The 23154-nt window shown below is 39.2% G+C and overlaps 1 protein-coding gene across 2 annotated transcripts in view; it reads left to right on the top strand.

The window, feature by feature from the left end:
* ACSL1 (acyl-CoA synthetase long chain family member 1) overlaps positions 1-21925 on the top strand; it is a 42686-nt gene extending 20761 nt beyond the window's left edge. For both annotated transcript variants that reach the window (XM_056326308.1, XM_056326307.1), the window contains exons 6-21: positions 3012-3111; positions 3269-3447; positions 6305-6337; positions 6507-6558; positions 7279-7352; positions 8400-8477; positions 10860-10994; positions 12622-12756; positions 13523-13618; positions 14639-14711; positions 15424-15512; positions 18710-18826; positions 19190-19333; positions 19835-19936; positions 20017-20088; positions 20289-21925. In XM_056326308.1, the coding sequence (XP_056182283.1) occupies positions 3012-3111; positions 3269-3447; positions 6305-6337; positions 6507-6558; positions 7279-7352; positions 8400-8477; positions 10860-10994; positions 12622-12756; positions 13523-13618; positions 14639-14711; positions 15424-15512; positions 18710-18826; positions 19190-19333; positions 19835-19936; positions 20017-20088; positions 20289-20429 (1620 nt within the window). In that variant the 3' untranslated portion in view covers positions 20430-21925. The remainder of the gene's footprint in view (positions 1-3011; positions 3112-3268; positions 3448-6304; positions 6338-6506; positions 6559-7278; positions 7353-8399; positions 8478-10859; positions 10995-12621; positions 12757-13522; positions 13619-14638; positions 14712-15423; positions 15513-18709; positions 18827-19189; positions 19334-19834; positions 19937-20016; positions 20089-20288) is intronic.
* Positions 21926-23154: the final 1229 nt, after the last annotated feature.

The raw sequence follows: 23154 nt of genomic DNA on the forward strand, positions 1-23154 counted from the left end.
CTATATTATAGGACTGAATTTTTCTAACCTATGTTTATGTGCTTAGTAGCTGAAGCTAGTACTTGCTGCGCTAAGCTAGTTCAATCCAAATCTGTATTAACACAGGAGACTAGTTCTTAAATTTTGTCAAAAATATGCTGTCCCTCTTGATAAATTTCCCAGCTGGATGCCATTATCTGGAGCCATCTACAGTGTTGACAGGGTTATAAGTTGTATCAGTGTCTCGGTCATGCTGGACAACAGCTTGCTGTTGGATTCCTTCTGATTTCAGTTTGTCACTGAGCCTTCTCTGCTGTCATTAAAATGCAAGCTGTGTGACGAGTGACCTTCACCCCATTCCTCCTCTCCCAACCTACACCACAAAAAAACCCCTAACTCTAGCCTTGTACAGATGAAGAAAAATATTTTTTTCCAGACTCTTCAATCTGTAGTAGTTTGCTGCTGGGATTTTCCTGCTGGAATTCCAGTTCTAACAGCTACAGTTTTTTTTCTGTAATTAAAAAGGCTGGGATATCTCCAACTAGGAGGTTGTTAAATGACCTGATATTACAGACTCTGCAGTTCAGTCTCCTGTGCTTGTAACATTAGGAACTGGAAGTAAAAAAGGGAGCCAGGTGTTAGTGTTGTGCCAGTTTGAACTGTTTCTCTATAGACCTATAGTCCTCAACTGCTGGGTCAGTGCGTTTTCTGAAGGAGAGCACGGTAACGTGGTCTGCATTTGGATCACAGAGACAAAATGTGCTTGAGTTGCATTGCTCCAGCAGGCTTTGAGTTGGGTCTGGAATGAGCTGGAAAGACTTGTTTAAACCAGCAATTATAAATCTGGGATTTTCCCTGCTGAAAAGTACTGGATGGGTGTTGTGACATCTCCAACATAATCGCTAATCCAGACAGGAGATTATGTGAAGTTGGTTTTTTTGGGTGTGAAATGATTCACATTTGTCAGTTCAGGGAAAAACTGGGAAAATCCCCTAATGGGGAAAATCCTAGCATGTTACGTGCTTAAATAGTCACTGAAAACCAAACTTGGATTTAGAAATAAAAATACTACTTTCTGTTTTTGTAACTTGAAAACAGATCATCTCTTCCACAAGCAAGGAAGTTGTTCTGGATTGAGAAAACAGGACACTGAGATAGTGTCCCTTAATTCAAGATCAGAGCCACATCAGAAAAAGCAAACTGAAGCTTTCAGACTGTTGTCTGTATTCAGTACTAGTTGCTGGCTTGGGCTTTGAGAGAGATCTCGAGTGTCAAGGTTTGATATTGGTATTTAAATACTCTTAACTTTAGGAGCAAAAATGGAAGTAAAATGTCTTTGTAGTCCAGAAAATAAAGTTGTATTGAGAATGGAGGCTGCAACAGAAGCTTTTATCGCTGTATGCAGCTTTTGAAGTCCACTGTAGTAGACCCCCACTCTATTAAAGTAACTACTAAACTTCAGGCTGCTGAAGGGCAATACAGGTGCCCCCTTCTTACACTTAGAGGGGGATGCTATATAGGAAGAAATACTCAGTGGATCCTTTCATGGCTGGTATAGGTGTGCCTGCTTAGACTTACCAGTATGTCTAACATCTGCATGAAAGTCTAGTTACCTGTTATCTGGCCTTGTACTAGCTTTATAAGAAGTCTTTTTGGATAAGAGGTGTACAACTTGCCTATTGCTTAAATACTTTCAGAAAAATTCCCTGCATTTAAGGCTGTCTCAGTCAGTAGAGAACTTTAGGAAACTTGCCCCTTTGTAAAACTGAGGTTTAGCAACTTTAACATAGCCTCTGTATTAGATACTATATGGAATAACCAGCTGAATGATATTTAAGTTTGTCATCATACGAGGGTGAGGAAACTGGCTAGCGTCCTACAAAAATACTGGAAAGTGTGACAAAGTCTAGGGGTGGGGAAGAGAAACAGGCACTCTTGTTAATGCAGTGCTTGTTGAATTGTAAGTTCTGATAATTTTTAAAGACTCACGTTGTTTTGTTCGTGTCACTGGAACTGACTAAATGTACTGTGTCTGAGAATTTTTGTCACTTTTTGATGGGGAAAAACTGAAATGTTCCAGTTATACTGGCCTCTTTGTGTGTCCAGAGGCTCCCCTTTCAGGAGTCGCATACTACTCTGTATTTTGGTGTAGCTAGTTGTTTACAAACTATACCAAACAAATACTATCCAGAAAAAGAATTGCATGACTATCTTATCTTAATGGTACTTTGAATGAAATCAGGCTTTCTATAAAGCATTGCCAGCTTGTATCACACAAAATAAGGCTGCAATATCTATTCTGTTTGAGTACTGCACTCATTAGCAGGCAAATCCTACTTATAGCAGTTTGCAGGGATATAATTGGTTTTTTTATAGAAGTCTTCAGATTAAATTCCTTTAAAGAAGAATGGTTAGTCTTGAGAAATGCTGAGGAACTTTCTGGGGCTGGCTTTCTAAAAGACTTCAGTTTAACTGCCTGTGTTGCATGTCTGGCCATCAAATGAGATGCAGGTAATGTAGGGTTAAGAATACTCTGTGTATATAAATTTAATGCGTGGCAAGACATGAGCAAGCCCTTCACTGATTCATATACCATAGTAATACAGAATATTGAAGGCTTTGGCTACCTCTAACCTAAAACCAAGGAAAAAATACTGTACCCTTACTCAAAGTCTTTCTGTTAATAGGTAAACTAAGGAGACAGTTAATGTTAACTGCTTTTTCAGAAGTGCTTAAAATTACTCCTAGGGGCAGGGCTGAATTTTATTGGATTGGATTCTTTCCCATAGCTCCTTATTTCTTATTTTTTTTTCCTTTCTTCCTTCCACCGATAAAAATTCAGTAGGTCTTCTAAGTAAACAAATTATATAAACTGCCACTTTTTTTTTTTTTTTTTTTTTTTTTTTCAGAAAGACTTGCTCAAATGAGCTCTGTCCTGTTAGCTTCCTTGTTAAAATCCAAATATGAGTCTGTCTTGGGTCTGTTATGGTAAGCAAACACATAGTGACTTGCATATTTTCTGTTTTGTGCAGTGGGTTATCATTGAACAGGGATGCTATGCATTCTCCATGGTGGTGGTGCCACTCTATGATACACTGGGAACGGAAGCAATTACATATATTGTGAACAAAGGTAGGCCAGTTTCAGCAGCTGCACGTGTGATGGCAGAGCTGACTGAGGGCGGAACTGTAGCCTTCTTCAGAAGTCTTCCATTACCATCTCCTGAAATATGTATGGATCTAGTCTAAACATAACTTGTCATATTTATACTGTGTTTCTCTTTCACCAGCTGACTTGTCATTGGTTTTCTGTGACAAACCTGACAAGGCCAAACTTCTGCTAACCAGCGTGGAAAAAGGGGAAACTCCAATACTCAACACCATTGTTATCATGGAGTCTTTTGGCACGGATCTTGTGCAGCGTGGCAAAAAGTGTGGGGTGGAAATCTTCAGCATGAGAGAAATAGAGGTAAGCACACTTAACCCACTTCACTGCTTTCGTCCCATTTACTTGTGGAGGAAGAAGACTGTGTCTGTTAGACGGATTTTAGGACTGGGAACAAAATGTGGTAGATTAGTTGCAAAATACTTAGCTATCTCATGGGTTGAAGTTTACTCAAAAAAGAATTAAAAAAAGAAAAACAACTTGCTAATAGTATTTTGCAATGCTCAAAATGTAAAAGTGTATATGCCGAGATGGCAGAACGAAAGCTTGTTAACATCGTCCAGACTAAACACCAGATCGGAGTGTTAAGGCTTGCCCGTGCGAAGCAATAGCATGATAATTATATACTGTGACTAATACTTCAGAAATACTTATTTCAAAAAGAGCCTGTGTAGGTTTTGGTCTTGCAAAAAAAGGCATTTTCCCCTGTCCAGTGAATCTACAAAAGGTTTTATGGGGGAGGAGGAAAATGGCACTAAACTGTTCCAGCGTAAGCTTATAGTAATGTAGGGCAGTGAGACTTCCCGGCTTTGGAAGTAGAAACCATTTTGCTTAGCCACCTCATAATGTTCGAGTCTTGGTTTTGCTTGTAGATACTTTGTGTGCATAGGTCTCTTATGCAAGTTTATTTCATAACTTCACTCATGATTTAGAGAACTCTGTTCCCGGATCAAATTGCATAAAGTACATCTTTACTGTGAGGTTATGAAATTTGGTTTAGCCTGGTTCCAGCTGTTCTAGTGAAGACTTGGCTCACTAAGACTTGGGTGTCTCCAAGTAAGAGTGTGTGTCTTGTGCAGGTGGCAGTAACTGGTGTGAAATGCTTTGTTTCACTGAACCTGTTTTCATAGCAGTCTTAACTGCTATGTTAACAGGGCCATCTCCTGGTAAAGACACAAAAATGCCAGCATGTCTTTTAAAAGCTGATTAACTGTATGGCAGCTAACTAGCCTCAGCAAGACTGCCAGGTTGGCATGGGGCTGAAAACATTATGCAGAGTAAGTGACTTACAGCGCACTGGGAAAGGGTTGAGTTAAACTTGGAAAAAGGTATGTCCAGCTGCAAGCTGGTACACTAAAATCAGTTTCTTTCCTTGAGTTGAACTCCAGTTTTTGGCAGAGGAAGATGCTTTCCACTGCATCTTCTGGCTGCAGAAAAACAAAACCAGGGGGTGAATGTTATCTTTAAGTTAGAAGTTTAGATACTTCAGTGACTTCCAGTAGTACTTTGTAGCTCTTAACAACACTTGATTTTTGGATTAATGTAGTAATAGGTGCTCCCAGACACTCTTGTCGAAATCTCAGGACTTGGGCAAACTGAAATATTTTTCATAGTGTTTCAGTGAGCCGTAATGAGTTTTCCCTTTCTTTTTTTAAGGGATAGAGGCTTTTAGCGACACACAAAGGGCAACTATGAACTCTTTAGGAGCTTAGATTAGAATAGAGTGACTATTTGTAGCTTTCAATACTTGTTTTCTGGATTTCTGGCTTGATCTTATTTCTCAGCTGTGGTTTATAGGTTGTGTGACCCATTCCTTTGTGTACCTCCCAGGTGCCATAAGCTTGATTTCTGGTGGCCAATATCTGTATGTTATGCTGTGGTTACTTAGAGCTGTGGAGCTGTGAATAAACGGCTTTTCAATAGGAAGAGATGTTGGAGTTCTGTTCTAGGAGATCAAAAGAAGCGTGTGGAGATCTTAGCTGTATGTTCAGCAAGTACCAGATCTTACTCAAAACAGGCTGTAGCGAAGTATTTACCTTCTGGTATGAAATGCAGACAGTTTTGAGCAGGCAGCTGCATTGTCTTAGTGGCAAATTTTTGCATAATGGTCCTGTTTCAAAAGGGTAAACTTACAAGGATGGGAATGTTACCTGTGTTCTGGACACTCCTTGTTTTTTGTTAAACCTCTTTGGGTAAGCTAAAGAGGTACATCATCATGCTAAAGGAAGTCTAGGGCTAGTAAAGAAATGCATAGTGCCATTGTTGTGTACTTGGAATGTGAAGGCAATGGTGAGGTTGATGTGTCTGCTCTCAAAGGGTGATTCCAAAGCTATACTTTAGAAAAGGTCCATTTTCATTAGGGTTACAAGTTGGACTTGGTGATCTTTTCCAACCTAAATGGCTCTCTGATCCTATTCTACAAGCTCTTAGGCTGGTATTGTTTCTAGTCTTAAATGGGCATGACAGTAATAAACCTTGATTTGAAACTTTAAAGCTCACAGATATTGGACATCAGCTTTCAAGTCTTTCATCTTAATCTTTATGCCCTTGATGATAAAAGGATCCTTTTGATATCCACTCCCTCCTGCCTAAAGAATATCATAACGGTCAGGCCTGAATAATCGTAAGGAGGGAGAGGGAAGAAGAGGTTCTAGAGGAGAGAGTCCTGCGCTCTGTCTCCACTCTTCAGTATGAGAGGAGTACAAATCATCAATGACCCTTCACAGAGAAACTTGTCTTCCTTCTCACAAGCAGTGATGTTAGTGTGGGGTGCTTACTGAGATGAGTCTTGCTCAATCTGTTCAATGGTTGTTAGTGGCATATGTCTTCTACATGATGTATGGACTTGATTGCCTGCTGTGGCTTGCTGTGACACTGCTTAACCTTGAGCGTATCTAGTGAGTGGCTTCTGCTTTACTAGCTGGAAACAAAAAATCTGAGTTGTACTACTTCTGTATTTGTAAAACATGGTGGTTACAGAATAACTTTAAAATGTCCTTTAAAGCCTTTGTTACTCTTTTTATAAGCTAAAATGCCTTTACAGGCAGTCTAAATAACGGAATATTATGGTGTTTGGTAATGTTGGTCTGATAAATTTAAAGCAAAGAAGTTACATGCTCATGTCTGTACTGTTTCTCTCCCCTTTCTCTCCTTTCCGTAGGAGCTGGGAAGAACACACAGGCAGAAACCTATGGTAAGTATGAAGTTAGTTCAAGTGGCAATCTGAAGCTGGATAGCGTTCTGTAGATTAAACTAGCAAATCTCCTATAGCTCAAAAGTAACACTAATATTTCTGTGTTTTGTCCAGGAACATATTTTTCCTTGTTACCTTATTTATGCTAATACTTTCTTAACTCTCATAGCCTCCAAAGCCAGAAGATCTAGCAGTCATCTGTTTCACCAGTGGAACGACAGGTACACCTCATTACATTATGCAGAATTTATAATCCTGTGCGTGCAAAATTAATTCAGAAGCCCTCCTACTTTTTTTTTTTTTTTTTTTTTTAAGACTCTCCCCGGCTGCTGCATCTTTTTGGCAAGTAGTAGCTGGGGAAGTTTTATGGTAAGGCTCCCTTTGGTGTTGTGTGGTTTTTTTATTTATTTATTTTTTTCTCCATTGATCAATACAGAGTTGCAGCATTGGGGGGTGGAAGTGTTACATTTTTGGGCTTAGAAGTAAGTACTGAACCGGTATCTCCATTACAATAAAGGCTCTGCATCAGGCTTCAGACTTTCAATTCTTCCATAGTGGTTTTTTTTTGTACTGTATTAGCAAAATTTGTTCCTTGGCCCTGATCAACCTTGCTGTAAGACCAAAACAGACTGTCTAGCTGTCACACTTTACATTTGTGAGTTAATATGCAACACTGGCAGGGAGCAAAAGGGAAGGGTACAATGGCAAGCTACACTTTTAAAGCAGATGTGAGATCAGAAATTAAGTCTGGGTTTGATAGCTGCATCTTTACCTGCCAGTGTGTTAGCAAGTTCTCTGCCTTTAATTGATACACGAGAAAGATATTAATGTCAAAGAAGGGACTGATTGACTGAAATGCTATTAGATAAGTTACCAAACAGTGGTAAAATCAGAAGTATCTTAAAATTTCACTGTTGCATCCTGATGTGCTTCTTCCTTAGGAAACCCTAAAGGAGCTATGATCACTCATCAAAACATAGTCAGCAATGCTTCAGCTTTCGTGAAAACTACAGAGGTAAACTGCAAAGGTTAACATTGTGGATTTGTGTAAGGGAAATAATCTCAGGAGTAAAACCAACAGTGAAATCTCATTAACTTTGGTCTTAACTTTTAGTAAGATCCAAGTGAAAATATAACTTGACAGCACTCTGCCCATGCTAGGTCAGAAATCAATGTTTCCTGGTTTCTTCTGTCAGGGTCATGGATTTACAAATTGGTCTGACACAAACCAAACGTTAAAAGATCCCGATGTGGATCTGCGTTACATTCTGCCGTGGGCTTACAGTGTTTGTCATTAGTGGAAGTTCTGCATCAACAGGTTTGTGTAGAGGCTAGCCTTTTCCACTAAGGATGGGAGAAGCTATAATTTATTTTAACCCCCCGAAATACTTAAAGCCCTTAAATGAGCAAGCAGCACAACTCTTAAGCATTTTTACTTGATACATTGTTAACTTTTAGTTTACTTGAGACTACCGTAAAGTTCATCTGCAGGTTAGCTAAGAAGACAGTTCTAACACACACAGATGTAATTAAAAATAGAATTGTACTTATTTTGCCAAGTACTCTACATATAGAATTGTTTTTAAGTTAAGCAACTAGTCTCACAACTAAATCATGTAAGCTACTTTTGATATCAACCTCATGGTAAATTGCATAAGCAAATCTTCTGATCTAAGAAACAGTGTGTGTTTCTTTTTTAAACCCCTGAGGTGTACTGCTTTAGCCTTTTTCATTCCTCCTCCCTCCCAATGTGTATAATAGAACTTTCTGTGGTTTCTATGAGAATTTGTTTCTATTTGTAATCATATGAATGATAAAGTGTAATAATCTGGTCACTGTAGTCAAATCTAACAGATTACTGTTTCTGCAGTGTGTGTTACTCATGCTGGTTGTCAGTGCTGTAATTTCCTTAACGAATGAAAGACAATGCAGCTTCATTACTGACAAAACTGAAGTGAGGGCTGTGGTTTAGAGATTAGACGCTAGGTTTCACTGTTGTGTTTAACTTGGGCAAAATAGAGAATCAATGAGAATTAACTTTAAATTTTACCAACACTTTCAGAAAACATTTATGCCTTCCTCTGATGATGTTCTGATATCATTCCTGCCCTTGGCTCATATGTTTGAGAGAATTGTAGAGGTAAGCATCTGTTTGTACTGAACTGTTGAGAAGCTCGCTTGTCTTACAGAATGCCTGTCTCTTGAATCCCGGTGGTTATGAATATGTCCTATTCTTTTTTTGACTCTTGCACATGTGTATGAAAGCTTGAGGTAAGGTGCAGGGAAACAATATCCCATAGACAATATCCAGTGAGTACTATACAGCTGGTTTTCATGCGGAAATAAAAACATCAACCTTAGAGCTAGGGTTAATAAGAAACTGACCTGCTAGAACATGAGACAATCCCTTAGTACCTGTACGCTGCCTAGAAATTCCCTCTAATATAATCAGTGTACGATTAAAAATCCATGCCATTCTTTAATCTGCAGACTTTAAAGCCTTCTTTTATAATGTGGCATCCTGCTTGCTTACACAAAACTTATTTTAAATCAGTTAAACTTACTGTTGCTTCCAAGAAACTTCAATAAAAAGGGTTTTTGTTTCAGTGGAGTTCTCTTCCAGAAAATGAAAATAGCTTTTAATGCCATTTAAAGACAAATGTTGAAGTTCTCGTGGATCACTTGTTTTACCAAAACTGGGGCTTAATTTTTGAGGTTGAGGGGACTCAGATTGTCTTAATACTGGAAGACTTAAGGACCTCTGAGCCCATAGTTAGGTGGTACGCATTATTGAAAAGATGCCATTTCCTCAAACTTCTTGTATACAGTAGAGGCACAGGAATTTAATTACCATACTTGAAGTTGAATTAATGCCTCTCCCTTAGGTGAGATTGCAAATATGTATGTTGAAGGTAGTCTTGTCCCAATCCGTGCAGGGAAACAACAGCCTCCATGCAAGTGTGAAAAGGCATGTGGAGCCAGAAATTGTCCTGTGATTTCAGTTAGGAATCCTGAGCTATCTACCATAACTCTGTATATATACACATACAAAAATTTACTGGGGTATGTGTGTGTATATATGTATGTTAGGAAGATTGGGAATGTAGCGTAACTGAGGTGTGCAGGTGCCCTTAGGCTTTCAGCACTTTTTTTTTTTTTTCCCCTCCCCACCCCCCCACGCCCCCCGGTGACCTGGATATCTGTTATACTTCAGTGTCTGTTTTATTGATGCCTGTCTTGCATCGGAAGGTACAAACTCTGTAGGTAACAGCTCTGCTCTTGATCATGTAGTAGAAACAGGATTGGACATGTTCTAAAGGATAAAATCAGAAGAGAGTGCTTGGATCTCAGTATTACTCTGCCATTTGAGGTCTTTACAAAGTAGGTGATTACTTGTATGTTTACATAAGGAGATTAAGCAAGAACACTTTCTGGTAAAAAAGGAGAAAACATTTGTTACTGTCTGAGGTAGGTATGAACACAGGCTCTGTGAAAAGTAGTCTTTAGAGTACTACCCCTCTTGTAAAGTTAATGTTTGCTGATTATTTTTTTTCTGGCTTCCTTGGGAAGTTAGAAGGGTCAGTGAACTTGACAGGACAAATGTGTTCTCACCTAGCAAAGGCAGTTGCTGCTCAGTCCATATGAATTGATGCATTTGCTGCTTTTTAGCAGATGGTGGCAAAGCACAAGTGGAAAGGAGAAGTGACATTCTGAATATCTTGTGCAGGAAAGATGAGAATTGATGGCAGGGAAGGCAGAAAAGTATTATGGAGAAAGCAGAAGAAATAAAAATAAGTAGGTGTAGGTTAACAACATCTCTACTCTGCTTGTGTTTATAAATGAAACCCAAACAAAAAGGGGGTATATGGGTGTTGTGGGTGGAGCTTCTAGACTCTTAACAGAGAATATAGAACACAACCGGATTAAGTCTGCCTTCCTTGGAGTAGGTCTGAAGTGATGCAGAAGTAAGCAGTGGCTCTGCTGGAGTCTTCTAAAAAGCATCTTGATCACCTAGCAACAAATCTTCTGTTCCCATCAGTCCTATGAAATGGGAAGGAAAACCAGGGTGCAAGAGAATGGAAATAAAGTAGCATGAGGCAGAAATCCCTGTTGGACCAGTAAATAGGATGTATTGACTTTAAATGCAGAATTTCTTAGTAAATAGCAGGGAACAAACAAAGGTCTCGTATTTTTAAATAAGCTTGTTAAATATTTAAAATAGAGAGGTTCTGCTTTTCACTCTTTTGCTGCCTCTGAGAATTGTCTTATTTGGCCAGCTGCCCTTTTTGGGTAGCGGCTTTTGTGCTATACAGTCCTTGGCCTGTGTACACTAGGCATGTCTTGCTACTTGGTCTTTCTAGTCCCATTCTGTAGTCTGAGAATGCTGCAGAACTAGTCTAGAAGCTTGAGAGGATTTAAGGTGGATCCTGCACAGTCTAATCTGCGTAGGGTTGTTGTACATACACAGCTCGAACACATTATACATCCTGTGTTTTCAGAGTGTTTACCTTTTTCCTAACAGTGTGTGGTTCTGTGCCATGGAGCTCGGATAGGATTCTTTCAAGGGGATATCAGACTACTTATGGATGACCTAAAAACACTGCAGCCAACTGTATTTCCTGTAGTACCCAGATTGTTGAACAGAATGTTTGACAAGGTAAGTCTACAGGCATGACCTGTGCAGAGTTTGAAGATACTTTGTGAAGTTTGTGCTGTCAGGTTAGGAGTAACTGTTGTGCTCTGGGATGTTAAAATGGCATGCAAAAACTTACGTATCTCTTGCTAAAAGATAGCTGAAAGTGCAGGAAATAGTATTGCTTGTATTAAAATACTTTCAGGCAGCAAATACTAGTGTTGAAAAGCCTGACTGACTGGGGGACTTGGTTCTCTAGCTTGATTAATGGCTTACTGTTCTGCTCTGAGCAAGTTATTTAGGTCCAGTCTACAACGAGAACATGAGGCTTAGCATCTGCATGCCATGCTTTTAGCGTCTGACTCATGGAGTGGAATTTGCAAACCAAGGTCAGGTGTTGGCCTACGTTTGCGTGGACGCATACAAGTTTCCTACACAGCAGCCAGCATGTTCTAGCAGGCAGAATTATAAACCAGCCAGTCAGGAGTGCTGGGGAGAGGGTGTGTCAGCAGCCCCAGTCTCTTCTGTATGTACTGCTTGCCTGCTCAGGGTCATCCGAGATGGAAATTCAAGAAGTAGATTCTCTTTCTTGGACTTGAGATTTTAAATCATCCTTTTTGCATATGGATGACTGACTCTTCTTAGTATATAGCTGGAGGAATTGAAGGATATAACAAAGACGTCCTGTAACTGCTAAAGAAATGGCAGAGCTGCCTAGGCTGTCTTAGCCAGAACAGTGCTAATCAGGAGACTAGAGGAATGGCAAGTAATACAAGATTCTGTTTGGCCCCAGGAACAAATGGTGCAACTTGGATCCATTTGGAGGGGAGGAAACACTGAGACCAGCCTGTAGTGCTTAAAACATAGCCCCTCATTCTGCTCACTCGTTCTGTACTGGAATTTGAGAAGCAGAGCCAAAGCTTGGGACTCTCTTCTCCTATCGTGATGCCCTCTTGCTTCTTAACTCTGGTACCCTGAGGCTTTCATACTTCTATGACAGTGTTTCAACCTCACTCAGCCTTGCAGTGACCTAGCGTGTGAAGTTAAGAAGTGGGAAATTGGGGTGGCAGGGGGGCCACAATGATGAAGAGCTGCTGAGTCTTTCTCTTTCCAAGTGAGTATACTCATCTGTGGTCTGCTGTTGAGACTGCTACTGTGGCTTCCTGAGAACAACCAGCAGGAGCCTTTGGAAAGTCATCCAAAGAGCAAGTTTATATCTGCAAGACAGATCTTCATTTGGCATTTCTGAAGAGACCTGCATCTCCTCAGAAAACCCGGTGTTACTTTACGTACTGTGATGGTATGCTTTTCAGAATATGCTGAGGATTATACTCAATTTGAATTTTGATCATACTGGAATAGAAAAGTATAACATTCATTTTTCATTCATTCATTTTGATGAAGAAACTATGCACTGGAACAGCATCATGCAGCTTGAGAAGAGGCGCCAATTTTGGCAAACATCTCTGGAACAGAGGTGGAGGCCAAAATCAAAATTCACAAGTATTTTTTACTGGAATTCAGGTGCTTACCAATAAAGATTGTTTAATTTACTTTCTTTTCACTGTTGAAAATCTCTATGCATGCTGCTGTAAGAAAAAAGGAATGGCAGTCTGTGAGAGTTCTAACCACAAATTATCTTTCTTAATAGATTTTTGGACAGGCAGATACTTCATTAAAGAGGTGGATGCTGGATTTTGCTTCCAAAAGGAAAGAAGCAGAACTCAGAAGTGGTATAGTTAGAAATAACAGTTTCTGGGATAAAGTAATCTTCCGCAAAATACAGGTATGCTTGGAAGTCTCTGAGTCTAAGTTTGCAATTGCTGAATTCCATATGAATGGTTATAATCTGGTATGGCTTTCATCACTGTTTAAAGACTACCTGGCTACTCAGAATAAAAATCAAAGCGATCTTTTTATTTCCAACTTCATTTTTTCAGTTCCCTTTGTGCTAATAGTACCAGCTAACTGTATTAGGGAAGTTACTCTCAAACAGTCTGGCGCTTCTCTCTTGGGCCACTTTGAAAGCAAAAGCAAACGCTGTCCTTCTGAAGGAGGAATGCTAAGTGTGGCACAGTGCCACCTTTAGTCCCTACTGTCTCCTCACTGTTGGTCACTAGTAAGTTACGCCTGCTATTATATCTGGCACTCACTTGCTGTGGCTTTAACCTTGATTGTACAACATGCCCATGTGTCTGCTTTTTATAGCATTCGGGATGTATGAGAAGCTGATATAAGGCAGTTAAAAATAAAGTCATTGCTCTAAGTCCGTGACTTAAGCTCTTTAGACTTTTGGCACAGTCTGCGTTGCAGCGACACCACAGTATAGTCTATGTAGATACTGTATGTTTGAGATACTGTTTCTTCCAGCCATTAATGAGATTAAAAACTCTGCAAGAAAGACAGCTTGCAAATAGGAGGCTAAACTTTAATCTTTCAGCACTAGTGGGTGGTACTGTAGGTGAATAGTGGCTGAGGGTAGGATGGAAAAAAGACTCTGGAAATCTCTCTGAAATGGTTTTCGTGTCCACAGTATCTTGTGTCTGTTGTAGGCAAGTTTGGGAGGAAAAGTAAGGCTGATGGTTACAGGAGCAGCACCTGTATCTGCAAGTGTACTGACCTTCCTGAGAACAGCTCTTGGCTGTCAGGTGAGTTTCCTGGCTTTAATCTTAAAACAAAGATTTTAATACCTGGTTCCAGCTTTGTTAGAGCATTTCTAGTAGTCTGTGTATGTGTGTATATATATATATATATATATAAAAAACTCTATCTGGCATTCTTCTTGAAGACTATAAAAGTGCATACTCCTTTCCAGAGTTTATCTCTGTCCCTTGAGATTTCTGTGCTCATCCCAAAGTCTTTATTATAACTGAAGTAACCAGCTGAACTGGCTTAAGGTAAAGGTTTTGGAGGGGGCTGCTGTAAGCAGTAATTACTGTTCTTGGATTTTAAGTTTCTGGGCTTGCCTTGCTTACAGAATTATTCATAACTACTGTAGAGAATCTAATCAACGTGATGATATTGTAGTGTTCTTGCTTTGAAGACAAGACTGAGGACCAGATTGCACATGTTGCATTTATCTTCAGAGTATGGTGTTTTTAGGTAAAATCTGAATAACAGTGGCACAGGATAGAATAAATGTGTCAAAAAAAAACCAAGCAGAGAAAACACAAAAAAACTCTAAAATGTGAGGCTTTCGTGACTTCTTGAAGTGCTTCAGTAGTGTGCTGGTGTAGCAATGAGTTCTGCACAGAAAAGGGAAGCCTGTCTTGTGTATAATAATCACAGAGCTGTAATAGCGTGTAGGGATTCCATTCCTGGCTGTCTTGGAAAACCTGCCCTTAAATGATGTGGATGAAGTCATTGCTAGTGCTGCTGTTCTTGGTTTCTTCTTCTTGCGCCCTCTGCTTTCTGTTTTGATCTAGACAGGTGTCACGTAGCATGTGAAACAGAGTAAATATTGGAACTGAAGGTGGAATATTAGCACTTAAAATATTGTGTATTGTGATAAAACTCTTAACACAGTGATATTCTTTTCAGAAGATGCTGGGGATTTTGCTAAACTCTAATCGACTAGTAAAAGAAGCAAAATATTAATTTCATTTTAGTGAAGAAATCCTATGTTGAAAAATAAGAATCTTAAATAATTCTTTGGTTTCATGTCCTAGTTCTATGAAGGTTATGGACAGACTGAATGCACAGCTGGATGCTCACTGTCACTGCCTGGTGACTGGACAGCAGGTATGGTGTTTAGTGGTCTGCCTGTCTGTTAAGTTTCGGGACACTATACAGGTCACTCGTCACATTTAGTCTTCAGTACACCTATCATGAAGCATAAGATTCTGTTTTTCTTCATGTGAAGTAAAAAAGTTTTGAAGGGATTTCCTGAAGTTTCTACCCCTAAATAGTTGGAAATATTAAGTAATCCAAACTTTTAATAGGCTTTGTCCAAGCTGAAGTGGATTTAGGAAAGCGGAGGTCATAGTATCAGCCCTTGTAACTTTTGCACAATAGGAATCTGCTGTATGTAAGCACTGTGTTAGAAATGTAAACGGCATTTTTTGGTGTTAGAACGAACAGTCTGCATTTCTGTCAGTAGTTACCTCTCTAGCTTTGTAACTGAAACAATACCATATTTAAATAATATAATATTAATAATTATTATTAATTAAACCCATAGTAGGACATTTGCTACTTAAATGTACGCATAGGTCATGATTATAAGAAAAAACAAGCTTGAGTGCATGGGTCAGCTTGTAAAATTCTAGGGATATCTGAGAATTTAATGTTTCAGTCCCAGCAAATTTTAATCTATTACTGTACTGTTGTCGGTGTAGTGTATTACCAGAAATCGGTTTTCCATCTTTTTTTACTTTAGCATGTAACCAGCTTATTGTTTTAAGAACCTGACTAAAAAGCCGTTCGGGCTATTGAAGTGTACTCTATTTGATAGGTCATGTTGGAGCACCCATGCCATGCAGTATCATCAAGCTTGTTGATGTACAAGAAATGAATTACTTGGCTGCCAAAGGAGAGGGTGAGGTCAGTAATTTCAAAAGGTCAATATGAGCCTCTTATGAAATCTTGGAAAATGTTTTTTGTTCCTGAAATAACAACTAACTGTCTTAGTTTACTAAAACTGCTACCTAAAATCAAAGACCCCTGCCTTGCCTGCATGCAGTGTTGGCTAACGATTCACAGAAGCAAAACAAACTAGTGTATCAAAAGAGAGAAAGCATGTGGGGTAACAGATTACTGTGTATTGATGGTTGTATGACCAAATACGCTACCCTGCAGCTGTGACATAGTTGAGAAGCTAGCTATCCTTCAGTAAAACACTAGCGGAGGGCTTTCCCCCTGCTATTGCCAAGTGCTAGAGAACAGCTGATGCATATAGTTTGTTACCCAGCTTGTGATGTGTGAAATGAGGTGATTTAATGTGGCTGGAACACTGTTAAGAGAAATGGACATAAAATGCAATGAGGGCTGCTAATAATTTGTGACAACTGCCTATGTGTTCTTCTGAACATCTTCCTGCAACCTGTACTGTACAAATTGAACATGTATATTTTACAAATTGCACTTTGAGGATTCAGCTTTGTGTGTAAAACTATATGCTGTCTTTCAAATTTTTTCCAAGTAAGAGATATAAAACTTTGTGTACGTACTTCAAACAGATGTCCATGTAGTAATTTATTTTCCCCAAGCCCTGAAAGAAAATTAACTGTGGTATCTTTCATATGCTTTTGAGAGGCCTTGGGGGCAGTTGGAGTGAGAAACGGATAAATAAAAAGTAGCTTAAGTGGATGACTAATTTGTGACTGCAAACAATACACAATCTTTGTTTCAGTTGTAACTTGTGTGAGACTAGAGACAAATCATTGGGCTTTAATTCTCAGAAATACTTCAGGATTTAGTTGGGTGTAATGGTGGGAAAACATTTTCAAGTGGAAAGCACTGTCAAAATTCTTTACTGTTTTCCATATGACCCCATGTTTAGTCTTCATCAGGAATTTTTGCTTTACTTTAAGTTTTTAAAGCTTGATGTGCTAGAGGAACTGAGTATGAATTCTCATAATAAGAAACAGTTAAGTAGTGGATTATTTTTTTTTTAAAAAAACACCTTCTGAGAAAGTTTTGCTTGCACTTACTGTGAATGTTTGCTGTGTTAGGAGTTACTTTGGACTTGAATAAATAAATGTGGTAGCCCCTTAATATATCGGGTACCATCTTGATCTTTCAGTCCTAACTTCCTCGGTGTGACCTGTTCTGAATTCAACAAATAAGTGTTGTAACTTGTTTCGCAAAACTAAAGCCCATAGCTATAGAGTTGGTTCTCATTATCCTTTGCCTAAAATAAATCTTCCTCCTTATTTATTGCCTATCTGCTCTTCAGCTGGATTAAACACTCCTAGTCCTCTTTTCCAAGTAAGCTTTCTGTCTTCTCCATTCTGTCAGCCTTGCTTTTCACTTTTGTCAGCTACCTATGTTCAAGAAGGATAAATTTGTGAATGGAATTATAAATGCTTATATGCAGATGAGGTCTTAGTGCCAGGTAGCAGGATACAGATAAATGGTTTGCTGTCTCCGCCGGGAAAAGCTGTCACCTGGGGTTGTGGGAGCCATGCAAAATGACATGTTTGATCAGTCAGCTTTTGACTTGACCGGGATGCGTAGAGTTCTCCTCTACTCCTATCCTTCCACACAGGCTCTGTTTTGTAGCAGAAATGACTTGGGTCTTAAAAACCTATGACCTTGGTGATGAGTTTGGTATGGTCTCTATAAGGTCGTCAGAACCCTCACTAACATTCTGATCTCCTTCCTGTTGACATCTCCTGTCCATTGTACTGTCATTCACCAGCATGCCATATTTTATGCTGAGGTAAGCACTGGAAATACGTGGGTTGAGTTTTTCAAGAATTGGTCTCTGAACTATACTTCAGTAACTTCTTGTAGTCTGAGAATTGATCCTAGTGCCTGAAGATGCTTTAGCCAGTTCCTTGCCCATTTTATTATTCCTTGTCCATTAATAGTTGGCCTTGTATTTTATCAGCCCCTATTGATTTATTATCCATTTGGCCTTAACTTAAAACTGGATTTTCTATCCTATTCTTCCAGGTCTGTTCTAAAGTCCTGATAGTATTGCCCAGACCAGACCCTTCTTACTGTCGCTTGTCATCCTCGTGTGCCAAGCCACTCCCAAGTGGATGTGGCGGTTTGAATCCTTTTGTTGCTTCTGAGGACTCTTGTGTAGAGCTTTCAGGGGTTTTGGACTCCTGATTCCCCAACAGTTGTGAGCAGTTGAGCATCTTGAAGTTTTGCCTCCATACTGTTTATCTTGCCTATCTCTCTGTCCTCATTTCTAAGGAGGTATTTTATACTCCTGCTGATCCTCAAGTAACAACAGTCCTATCCTGTGTGTGTCCTTCTCCACCAAAGTAAACTTACACAACCTTGGGTGTTACATTGGGAAGAAATTACTTAAATTGGGGATCATCTCTGAATATTTCAGGCTTTGTTCCATGCTCCTGACTAGTTGCTGTACTTTAGTATTCTCTTACTGACAGATTGTTTTAATTTAGCTTGTGAGGGTCTGTCCTGATTCTCTGGCAACCTTTTCACCTATAAACCTTTAATCTTGTTGAAGCTTTTCTCATACCTTATAAGCACATTTCTGATCCTAATAATGCTCACACATCCAGGGTATATCCAGAGAAGCTGTTCTTCATTTTCTACTGAGTATACAAATCCAGACAACCTTCAATTTAAAGAAATTGCAGGTTTTCTTTATTGAGAAGTCTTGGTCACATTTGGACAAACATATACCTTGCTTGATATACAGCTTTTTCATCACTAGTTTTAGCACAATGCCCTTGCTGCTTACCAGAACTGAAACAAATACATTGCCAGGCTGAGAGGTAATATCTCTGGATCCAGCAGAATTTCTTCACATAAATAAATTTCCTCTGATAAATTCAGATTATTCTTATAGTAGGTAGGAACACTGCTGCTAGGCTAGGAGAGAACAGATGCTTCCAATTGCTTCTTATTATAGCGTATACCAATCAAAAATGTTAGGTCTCCAAAAACCATGAGTAAAGATTTCTGTACTAATGCAGAAACTTCATCTTGTCTTTTTAGTGGGGGTTGTTGAGAACCATTGGAGAAACAATTCATTGCAAACAGTGTTTGTGAACTTCCCTTCATAGCAGCATACACTAACAAATGGCTGTTTTCAGGTGTGTGTAAAAGGGCCGAATGTATTTCGTGGCTATTTGAAAGATCCCGAAAAAACAGCAGAAGCTCTGGACAAAGATGGCTGGCTTCATACGGGAGATATTGGGAAATGGCTACCGGTAAGTGAACTTATATAGCTGAAATGTACTTCTGTAGTTATTAGCAGTAATTTAACAAATAAAATAGAAAATATTTGGTATTGAACACAATGAATTAAGTGAAACACAAGTAATTTTAGGAGGAGGAAAACTACTGCTGTAGATAAATCTTTGTGTCTGGGGTTAAAAAAGTATTAGTGTCAGTCCTGAAGCTTTCCCTAGTTTGTTAGGTGGGTGGGGAGCCTGGTTTCTTACAAGGTTAGTCTTGACAGTACTCTGGCTGTAGCACTGTTGCAACTGTTACTAGTGTGGCATGCTTAAGCTGCGTAGATTGGTTTTTCAGTTGAAGTGCCTCTTCTGAGTGGAAGTTATTTCTGTCAACAGAATGGTACATTGAAGATCATTGACCGGAAAAAACACATATTTAAATTAGCTCAGGGAGAGTACATAGCACCAGAGAAAATAGAAAATGTGTATCTGAGATGTGAAGCACTTGCTCAGGTGTTTGTCCATGGAGAAAGCTTGCAGGTAAGCATTCTTCAGGTAATTTAAAAAATGCGGAAAAGAGTCTTCCTTTCCTCCCTCCCCCTACCCAAAACTTTGGGACTGAAATCTTGGAAAAAAAAAAATAATTAACATTATACGTTTTGGTTCTAAATGTACTTTTGACTCCAGCAGTTATATAGCATGTTTCTGGATTTAGTTTCAGATGGGATAGTGGAGCTGGATTAATTTAATTGAGTATTAATGGCTGTGTAAGTTGCTAACAGTGTACAGGGAAAGTAATAAAAAAAAAAACAACCACAAACCCAAGATGTCCAGGTTGCAAGTGTAAATTACAATGTGGGTCTCGACAAGAATAATTCTTTTTTAAGTGCAAGCTGCTCTCCTGTGTTCAAGTAGCAGAAAGGTGGTGACTTCACAGCAGGATCAGAAATGCTGTCCAGAACCTAACACTGACTAGTAAGAAAAGCGTAGGAACTAAAAGTGACTTTAAAAGAAAAGAGCTTGACAAAAATTCCTTTTTAGGCCTTCCTAGTAGCTATTGTGGTACCTGATCCTGAGACTTTGCGCAACTGGGCCAAGAAAAGAGGATTTGAAGGCTCATATGAAGAGTTATGCAAGAACAAGGTGAGTAATATCTAGCTGAACCGTTAGCGGTTCTGCATCAGCTTTTTCAAGCTATATACAGTGTGTTCCTGTGTTCACAGGATGTCAAAAAACACATTCTGGAAGACATGGTGAGGATTGGGAAAGAATCTGGTTTGAAGTCATTTGAACAGGTAAGATGCTTGAGAGAACTGAACACCTAAGTCTTTAAACTTGTTAACACCAATATAATCTGACTCTCCAGAAACTGCTTTTAATTTGCATCTGGAAAATTTTTAAAGTGGTGGGCTTTGTTATGTTGTCTGGGTGGTTTTTTTAATAGCCTTGTCTGTTTCAAGGAATGTGGCTTGGCTAGTAACTGTTTACTTTCCAGGTCAAAGACATTGTCATGCACACTGAAATGTTTTCTATTGAAAATGGCCTGCTGACACCAACGCTGAAGGCGAAGAGACCAGAACTGCGAAAATATTTTCAGTCACAGATAGATGAACTCTATGCTAATGCCAAAATGTAACTGAAAATGGAATGAGGAAAGTGGCACACGTCTGATGTCTACTTTGGCCTTCAAATCTGTAATTTGACTACAGCAAACATAGGGAAGGAAACTGTGCAATCATTAACTTGTACAAAAATGGGTACTTGCCATAGAAGCATTGAAGAAATGGAACACTGCCTTACTGTCGAGTTGTGTTGCATACTGTTTTTATGGTGACCTACAATTTCCAAAAAGAGCCTTAACTATAAATGGTAACTATATGTAAGTTATTTAAGACGTCCTTGGCCAAAAATGGGACTCTTTCACCAAGGAGCTAAGGTTTTCTTATTGCCAGCATGTTTGCTGTCTGCAGTGTATTTTTTTCAGTTGTCAATTCCACAAAGGATTTGGCAGGTTTGAAAATGTCTCTTAAGTATCTTGCATCCTCAGAAGGGTTACTTAATTGGTTCAAAAAACCCCAACCACCCCACCACCAAAACAACACCTTTACAGTTGTATAGCTGGTATCATATCTTGCATTAATCCTACTATTAACTGGGGCAAGGCATCTGAGTTTCTTTTCTCCCTTCTGTATCTGCAGCCAGTTCTGAGATGTACTTTTATAAGGTAGAAGTCAGAACTCCGTACAAAGGAGACCAATGAACACAAGTTCCTCAGTAAGTCTGTATATGCTGGTTCTTCACTGAAAGTGGGGATGCAGTTAATTCAGCAAGCCTAGGCTTTGCTATGTTGACACAATGCCGGAGTGGTGCCAGCCCGGAAAATGAAGAGAATCCTAACTCTGGCAACAACACTGGAGACCTAAAAACAAAACCATTCAGGAGGCTGGGCTATGCTAATGGTCAGGTAAACATTGCACCTGTACTAGCCACCTGTTTCCCTGTAACGAACATGTATTTAAAATGCGTATTTTAAAATGTGCCAGGTCCTTTATAAGCAGAAGAGCTTCTGACATAACCTCTCAGTTTTCTGTGCTTTATATATGAGCCACTGAGTATTCTTCACTGAATAGCAAAATAGGTCAGGTAGAATGTTTTTGCCTGATGCTTTGCAGCAATTGGAAGTATTTATATATGCCAACAGAAGTGTGTGTTGGCACAGGATAGGTATTTGTTCAGGGATAAGAACCTAATTCCCAGATAAATTACAAAATAACTATTACCTTTTGTTTGAGAGATCAGCCTTATTACAGCATAAGTCTTTTGCTATCCTTAACAGAGTTGGTTTTGCATTAGCATTCATTGCTGTTTTTTTGAAAACATGGATATATGTAAAATACAAGCACAACAAGGTTTGCACTAAGATTTGTGTGTGATTGTAATGCACTACTCTGTAGCATAATTTCATACTTGTGTGCAGTTAAGGTACACAAATCTGAGTCAACTGTTAGAGCAGTAGTTTGTTACATTGGAATTCAAATGTTTGCTTAGTGTTGGCTATTTCTATGTTTTATAAAACCAAAACAATTTTCAAAACCAATGAAGGAAACCAAAATAAATATTTCTGCATTTCAACGCAGTGAAGTGTTTGTTTATCAAGGAAAGGTGCTGCTGACTAATGAGCCCAGGTGTTACTTGGTAACTGTGACAAGCTGTAAAACTCCACTGACACAAACACACTAAATGAAGGATAAATGCTGGTTGTTGACGCTTTACTTGTGGAAGGTAACTTTCTGCTTTGGTCTGGTATTTATGTGTAAGGTTTTGGCTAGTATCTGTAAGAAAGGGATGCTGTTGTGTGTAACTTGCTCCATCAGTATTCTTAAATGAACAAACAGATCTTTCTTTTTTTGTCTGAAGTATGGTTTCTGATGGGTGGTGTTCTTACCATCATAAATAACTTTTAAGTGAAATCTGAGGATTTCTTAAATCTTACGCTCCTTCTGTGTGGTAGGGGTTGTCATCATTCCTCCCCTTCCCCCTTTATACTGTACATCTGGCTTTAATCAGGGGCGTGGAATGGAAGATTTCATGGGCAGATTTATCAGAACAGGCTCGATGAAGCATCACCAGCAAGACACTGTCTAGAGCTCGGTATTAACGTTCTGAAATAATAAGCACGCCTATGTTACTAGCTGTGGTAGACCTTCTGCTTTTGAGTAGTATCTCCTTTATACATTTCTTTCCTACTGCAGAAAATCTAAACTACGCTTTTTGTCGCTTGTTTGAGTATGGCACTGAGTATGTGTGTATGCTGCTTGGAAAGAGTGTGAAGTGTCACCACACCTCTCCTAACAGAGATGGTTGGCAGCTGGATCTAAGGGTTTTGTTCTTAACACATCCTATCAAAGAAAGCTTTCTTGAAAAGCCATTTTTATCCCACAGAAACAAAGCTGTGCGGTATGTAGTCTGTACCACTGCTTGTTACCCCTTCAGTTCATGGACTGCTAAATGGGGCTGGGTGCTATAACCAGCAAATTAGAGCTATAAAGAGAACTCACCACTGTTAATCCTAAAAGTGCTGTTTCACAGTGGCTTAGTTTATTTGGTTGGACAAAGGGGGTTGGGGGTGGGTGGGCAGCAGCAGGTGATACTTGAAAGAACGCTCTTCCTTACCTATGGATGAAGAAATATGGCCTGAAAAGCATCCCTCCAACTAGTAAGACTTCTGACAAATTGCTGAATCTCCTGTTAACAATTTAATTGCAGAGTAACTTAAATGTCAGAGCTGGAATGACAGGTTTCCAGTCTGAATCCTACTTTTTTTGCCACACATGCTTTTTTGTATGTCTTGATTAATTTTC

The sequence above is a fragment of the Falco biarmicus genome, chromosome 1, assembly GCF_023638135.1.
Source record: "Falco biarmicus isolate bFalBia1 chromosome 1, bFalBia1.pri, whole genome shotgun sequence".
Classification (NCBI taxonomy): Eukaryota; Metazoa; Chordata; class Aves; order Falconiformes; family Falconidae; genus Falco; species Falco biarmicus.